At 40.8% G+C, this 6,298-nt stretch overlaps 1 protein-coding gene across 1 annotated transcript in view; it reads left to right on the top strand.

The window, feature by feature from the left end:
• The window catches only part of LOC107717844 (myomesin-2-like), a 38,895-nt gene that overhangs the window by 2,691 nt on the left and 29,906 nt on the right, over window positions 1-6,298 (top strand). Inside the window, exons 2-8 of the mRNA XM_016524724.1 lie at window positions 437-546; window positions 1,861-1,918; window positions 2,149-2,303; window positions 2,481-2,567; window positions 4,124-4,212; window positions 4,361-4,411; window positions 4,495-4,659. Coding sequence (XP_016380210.1) covers window positions 461-546; window positions 1,861-1,918; window positions 2,149-2,303; window positions 2,481-2,567; window positions 4,124-4,212; window positions 4,361-4,411; window positions 4,495-4,659 — 691 coding nt within the window. The 5' untranslated portion in view covers window positions 437-460. The remainder of the gene's footprint in view (window positions 1-436; window positions 547-1,860; window positions 1,919-2,148; window positions 2,304-2,480; window positions 2,568-4,123; window positions 4,213-4,360; window positions 4,412-4,494; window positions 4,660-6,298) is intronic.

Below are 6,298 nucleotides of genomic sequence, written 5' to 3'. Positions count from 1 at the left end.
GGGTGAAACATTTAACCCAACCGCGGGGTCAAAACAACCCAATTGCTGGGTTTGTCCCTATTTTACCCAGCACTGGGTTGTATTTAACCCAGCATTTTTTAGAGTGTATACAGTAGAAATTGTCCTGGAATACTGTACCCATCTCCTTGGACTGTCCGTTATCCCAACCCCCAACCTCTAATTTTAAACTGCCCTGAGGTTTGGCTTCCCTGTGGCCCAAAGCTCCAGAACGCCCCCTCCTCTTAATCTCCGCAAACAGGTCCTAACACCTAAATCATATCAGGCGTAGACCGCACTCAAATGCTCAATTTACTACAAACTGTCCCAAATAACGTCAATCACTGAAATAGGAAATTGAGAACAGTAATATGCATCTATCAATGAATGCATTTTGTTTCGTCTTGTGTGCAAAGACGCTGCATGTTTTTTGTTCCAGGTTTTGTTCTTGGGGTTGCCCAATATGGCTGCAGTTGTTACCAGACACAAGCATTTCGGTCAAGAATACCTCAGTACTGAGTCTAAATATGTTGTTCGGGAATACTCCAGGTAATCTGAAGAATTACAGCAGCTTAAATCAAGCAAGTTCAAGTTTTAATGGATTGTCGCGGCTAATCATGACGTTCACGGCAATACTAAAGCTACTTGTAATAAAACAGTAATATCATGTATAACATATAATAACATTGTTGGAACTCTGCTGATACACCATATTACCTACAGTAGATGATCCCTTCATGTCACTACTTTCCTCTGAGTAGCTGACATGAGATACTTTAGGAAGTTGACGTGGCCTGCAGTGTGACACGCTATACTCTGTGTAAAACTCTTTTCTAATTATGCATGCGGCTTATGTGACCTCATATTAGTGAGAGAGTGACCACAGGCTACATTTATCACACTGCAGGACCATTTCAAATAAACTGAAAGGAAGGCAAAAAGTGATTAAAACGGTAAACAACTGAAAAGAAATGGTGATCAGATTTAGGGCCTGAAGTATATACTTTAACTTGACCAATCATATTTAATGCACAGGACAGCAAATACCCAGATATTGCCTGGAAACATTTTGCTTTCATTAGTACATTTTAGATACATATATTGAGTTTGATAAGCTTTGTCATTAAATTGGTTGTTTAAGGATAAGAACGTGGTATGGTAATTATATATGGTTATTATATATAGTTATTTTTGTTCATTAAAATTAATTAGATAACTTGCCCAGAAATGATCAAAATTTGTATATTTTAATATATCAGAACAAAAGCAGATTTGTTTAAAGGACATTTTATGTTTAGTGAAAATAATTCCACACCAAAGCAACATTGTGATGGTGGTAGTTATTGTTTGCCCTCTGAGGGGTCAAAAGGCCAATATTGGTTTTTTGTTTTGTTTTTAATTATAGGTTAAAACCTATAATAGCTATGCATGTGAACCATGGGTAAAGAGGATCAAATATAAAATGTTATCTTTTTTTTTCTTTTTTAAGTTTTACTTGTTTCTTTCCACTTAAGACTGCCCTAAAAGGTGTTGCTTGAAATGCATGAGTTATGATATGCTTTTGTATGTTTGAATGCATGTCAAAATGAATAAACGGATTATTAACCTGAGATGACATGAAGCGTTGATGATTTCTGATGAATCCTGTTTCTCTCATGCTGTTTGTATAGAGTTATGCTTTGAGCCCACTGATATCATTTTATTATACACTCTTAGAAAAAAGGCGGTACCCTTTCAAAAGGTATTAATATGTACACTTTAGGTACTAAAACATATTTTTTAAGTAGTAATATGTACTTTTAAAGGGATACAAAGATGTACCTTTTTACTTTTGTACCTGAGTGTATGAAAATGTGTTTTCAGCTCTGCGGCTGAAGAGGTGAAATATCAATACCAAACACAGAAGAGAATCCAGGGAGTGGTAAAGCCCTTTAAACAATTATTCCTTTCCTTTTAAAAACTTCTTGACATGCAGCTGTTATAGTACTTTCATTGGCCAACATGTACTTTAATGTACTTTAAAGACATTTGCTGTTACCTGTAGTAGGCATCAAGGGTTAAATAGGACTGACTCTATGTTGGACATATATTTTTTCCATATACTTTTTAATGATTCAATAGCACAATGAATCGCTTGTCTCTTTTCATCAGGTGGAGAAGAAGATGCCTGAGAAATACATCCGTGAGGAGTCCATGATCAGGGGCCCCAAGTTTGTGGTTAGATTGAGGTCCCACACAGTGTATGAAAACAGTGCTATTAAACTTTTCTGCACTGTGGAGGGATATCCCACCCCACAAGTCAAATGGTGAGGCCTGCCATGCTGCACGCTAAGTTCAGTGCAGTTGCTCTCAAATCTCTTCTGAGGTCATACAATGCACTTTGACTTTGAAGTTGCAGTTTTAAAAAAAATTTTTTTATTTGTAACCATGTATAAAGAAACTCTAAGAAGATGTATTGTTGTTATATGACAAATATTCTACAGGTTCAAGGATGATGTCATCTTGGACATTTCCTCTGGAAAGTACTTTGTGGAGAGCAATGCAGGATTCCATGCCCTCACCATCCTCAAGTAATTTGAACTTTTCTGTGTAATTTTTGGACTTTTTAGTGATGGGGTTTACTGATGATCTGTATTGAAGGGAATGAGTGACAAACTCGGGTTGAGTGCTCATTACATGCTTACGTCCTAGTTATTAACTGGCCACAGAAATCAGGAAACAAAGTGAACCAGTTTTACAGCCATTTTGACCATCTTTTTATGACGAAAATGGAGAATATCCAAGCATCTCTGAAATATTTACTGTTATCATCTATTGCAGTAAACACATTTGTAACTCTTTCTTAACATATTTTGAAAGAAAAAAAAGAAAGAAAAAAATTCCTGATGAAGGTTCATGCGACCGAAACGTAGTCACGTAGTGATATGCTTTGCATAGATTTGTTTTAAAAAGGAAAATTAAAAAAAAAAAAAAAAAAAAAGAGACTTACAAGTTATTAAACGTTTGAAAAACTTTTGTCTTGCAGCAATCTCAGAAAAAAAAAAAAGTTGCAGCTCACCTAAAAAAAAAAACATTTGTATATAGATCATGTAGCCTATTTTAGATCCAGTAAGATTTTGCATTGTGACATAATTGTATCTTGATAACTAGGTAAATAAAAAATTAAATCAAATAAAAAATGTAAATTCCCCCAAAATTCGTAATGCACCTGAATGTTTAACTTAATTTTAAAAATGTTTTTTTTTTTTTTGTGTGCAATTTTCAGAGGTTATTCTCTTTATTTTTTGCCTATATAATATATATTTTTTATTGTTGGCGACATTCACCCTCTAAAACACAATAAAATGTAACTAACAAGTGAATTTCCACAAAAGGAAGTCATGTCAATGGGATTGCATGTGAACTTTTCCAATTTAGTCCAGGGCCAGTCGATGCGCCGCCCACGTCTTGAGCTCCTGTCAGCTGTTAATGTCAGAGTGCTGAGTTTGGTGTCATCTGACACTCTGGCGCCTTACAGAGAGATGACTTTCACTGCTGTCACCCTGTCAGTCCCACAAAAACTCACCCTGGCCCTTATGTCACATTCCTGACGGCTTCTTGCATTCAGAGCCCAAACCTCACAGGTGAAGCTTGGCTTTCCGCAATTCGTCTAAAATGACCAAACCTTTCACTTTTTGACACACAGCCATTCTCCTCAAGGCCACAGGGGCCGGGGGAGAGGGCTCTAATATAGTACGGTCACTCTGAAGGTCACATTACAGTCGTCTCGTCTCATTTTCTTGTCCCTTGCATCTCGTGTTTGCTATTCAAGCCTCAGAGCCTCACGTGTTGAACACGTTTCGAAAACAGGCGCTAGTCTACATTAGCATTTAGTTTGGAGCAATTATCCTCTTGACATTAGAGCATTAGTTAACTGCCAATTTATCAATCATTATGGGGAAGCACTTTATGTGCTTTCCAAATGTCAATTAGGAAATGACTGTGGCGTATATCCAATCAAATAACAATCATAGTGATTATTTATTGACTGATTAATTAGTGGAGTGGGTGAAGCGGTGTTGCGATCCAGCCGTGTATTGATTGAAGTTGTAGACACCTGTGAATGAGTTATGCGTGTTTTTTGTAGGTGTGCAACTGATGACACTGCAATGTACACGGCTGTAGCCTCAAACTCGCATGGACAGGCTTCTTCCCAGGCCTCCATCATTGTGAAGAGTAAGACTTTTTATCCTGTTTTATGGAATCTAAGCTTATCTAGCAAGATTTGCTGGAGAACCAAAAAAATTTACTATTAATTACCCAAATTTAGACAATGAATCCTTTCTTTACAAAGTCATTATATACTTTCTATGTTGACTTTTAGGGTGCAAAGAGGAAGAAAAGTCCACTCCTTATTCCTGGATGCCTTACCAGTGTAAGTGTGAAGGGCTCTATTCATTAAAGAGTGAATAAATAATATGATTTAAAAAAGAAAATAACTGTTTTGGTGTTTCTCAGATGCCATTTTACCTGAAATCAAGTATACGAAGATTAACATCACCTACACTGAGACGTTTGACGTGACCTTTGGAAAAGAAGGCGATAAGGTCACTTTGACCTGTAAGATGACCATTAACCCCAACCTGGCTAACCTTCAGCCTGAGGCGCTGTGGTACAGAGATGGTAGGAATTGGCCATCAAAGGCCAACACAAATAGTTCTGTGTGTGCGTGTAGTGCAGTTATTGTTAATGAAGCCGCGGTCACACTAGACTTTGAGCATGCGAAATTGCTCATTCTTGACCCTCAACGGTCATGATATGACGCCACGTTCTGCAGCGTCTTTTTAAAAATGTACAGTTTATTCAACAGATAACAAATAATAATAAATCCAAAATGTTAAAACATACAATCTACTCCACTTTCCTGCAGTGCTGCGGTTTTAAATTTATGTTCTTTTAATTCAGAGGTCATGCCGTGATGTTTCGATCTTCTGTTGGTCACACGGTTTCACGTGATATGAACTCGTAGGTCAGAGTTGGAATGCAGCAAAATGTGAAACAACTTAGCATGTGTCACGCTTCCTACTGTGAGGAGCGAGGAACGAGGAGACGGAAAGGAACTCTCGATGATAATACTTCATTTTCTTCACATGGAACAAGGAACACACACGTAGGAAACGGGAAATGACGTTCAGACTCGTCAAACAAACATCGGGCAGACTACACAGTACATACAAGACATAGCAAGGGAGTAATTACAACACACCTGAATCAAATAAACAAACACAGGTGGAGACTAATGAACTCATAATGAAACAAAGATGACAGGAACATAACCAAATAAGGACAAACAGGAACATACACGTGACATTACTCTCCCCTCCCAGAAGTCGAGTCCCGCGCCGTAACAGTTACACCGGGGAGGGGGGACGGGCGCCCTGGAGGCTGGTGCAGGGCAGGAACAAGGTGGAGACAAGGAGGGCCTCCAGGGTGGATCAGGGAGCTCCGGGAGCCATGGCGGAGCAGGGGACTCAGGAGGCCATGGCGGATCCTCCGTGACCTTAGCCGGCTCGGCCACCACGGCCAAGGGCATATGCCCCCCCCCCAAAAAAATTTTCTTGGGGAAAATTAGGAATTCTGGGGGGCACTTTGGAGGAGCGGGCACTTGAAGGCGCTCTGGAGGAGCTGACTCTGGAGGAGCTGACTCTGGAGGGTGCTCTGGAGGTGCAGGGCTGGCTAACACGGGGGAATCGGGAGACGAAGGAGGGCTGGACGGGACCAGCGGAGACGAAGGAGCCTCAGGGGACGATGGAGAGCTGGACAGGACCAGCGGAGACGAAGCAGAACTTTCTGGAGCGGATTCTGGGGTGAGGATAGGAGCCAAGAACTTTGGAGGTAGCGCCATGTCCAAGAGCGCTGAGTCAGTGGGTTGACGTAGGAGAGGCCGGCAGGCATGACGGTGTGCTGGTTCTGGATCGGGGCCAGACACTCTCCAGACACCGGAGGATCCCTTCCCTCCAACTTAGTCCAGTGGTGTCTGGGAGGTCCACGGGGCGATGGTAATTAGCCCTGATCCAGAACAGAGAGTTGAGCGTCGCGTCGTCTAACGCCGTACTCGCGGCGATCCCGCAGAACTCCCACGCATACTCCACAAACGGGAGATCCAGGCGAGCTAGGGCGGCAAACCAAGCGGCAACTTCCATAGCCGCAGGGAGGAACTGGGAAAACAAAAAACTTTCATCAAACGAAAACAAAACGGGGAGAAGGGGCGCCGCTTACTATTTTGTTTGGTCCGGTATTCTGTCACGGTTGCACTACTGAG

Source organism: Sinocyclocheilus rhinocerous, unplaced genomic scaffold (genome assembly GCF_001515625.1).
Source record: "Sinocyclocheilus rhinocerous isolate Xijiao unplaced genomic scaffold, SAMN03320098_v1.1 scaffold780, whole genome shotgun sequence".
In the NCBI taxonomy this organism is placed as follows: Eukaryota; Metazoa; Chordata; class Actinopteri; order Cypriniformes; family Cyprinidae; genus Sinocyclocheilus; species Sinocyclocheilus rhinocerous.
This window is presented reverse-complemented; position numbering and strand designations above follow the sequence as displayed.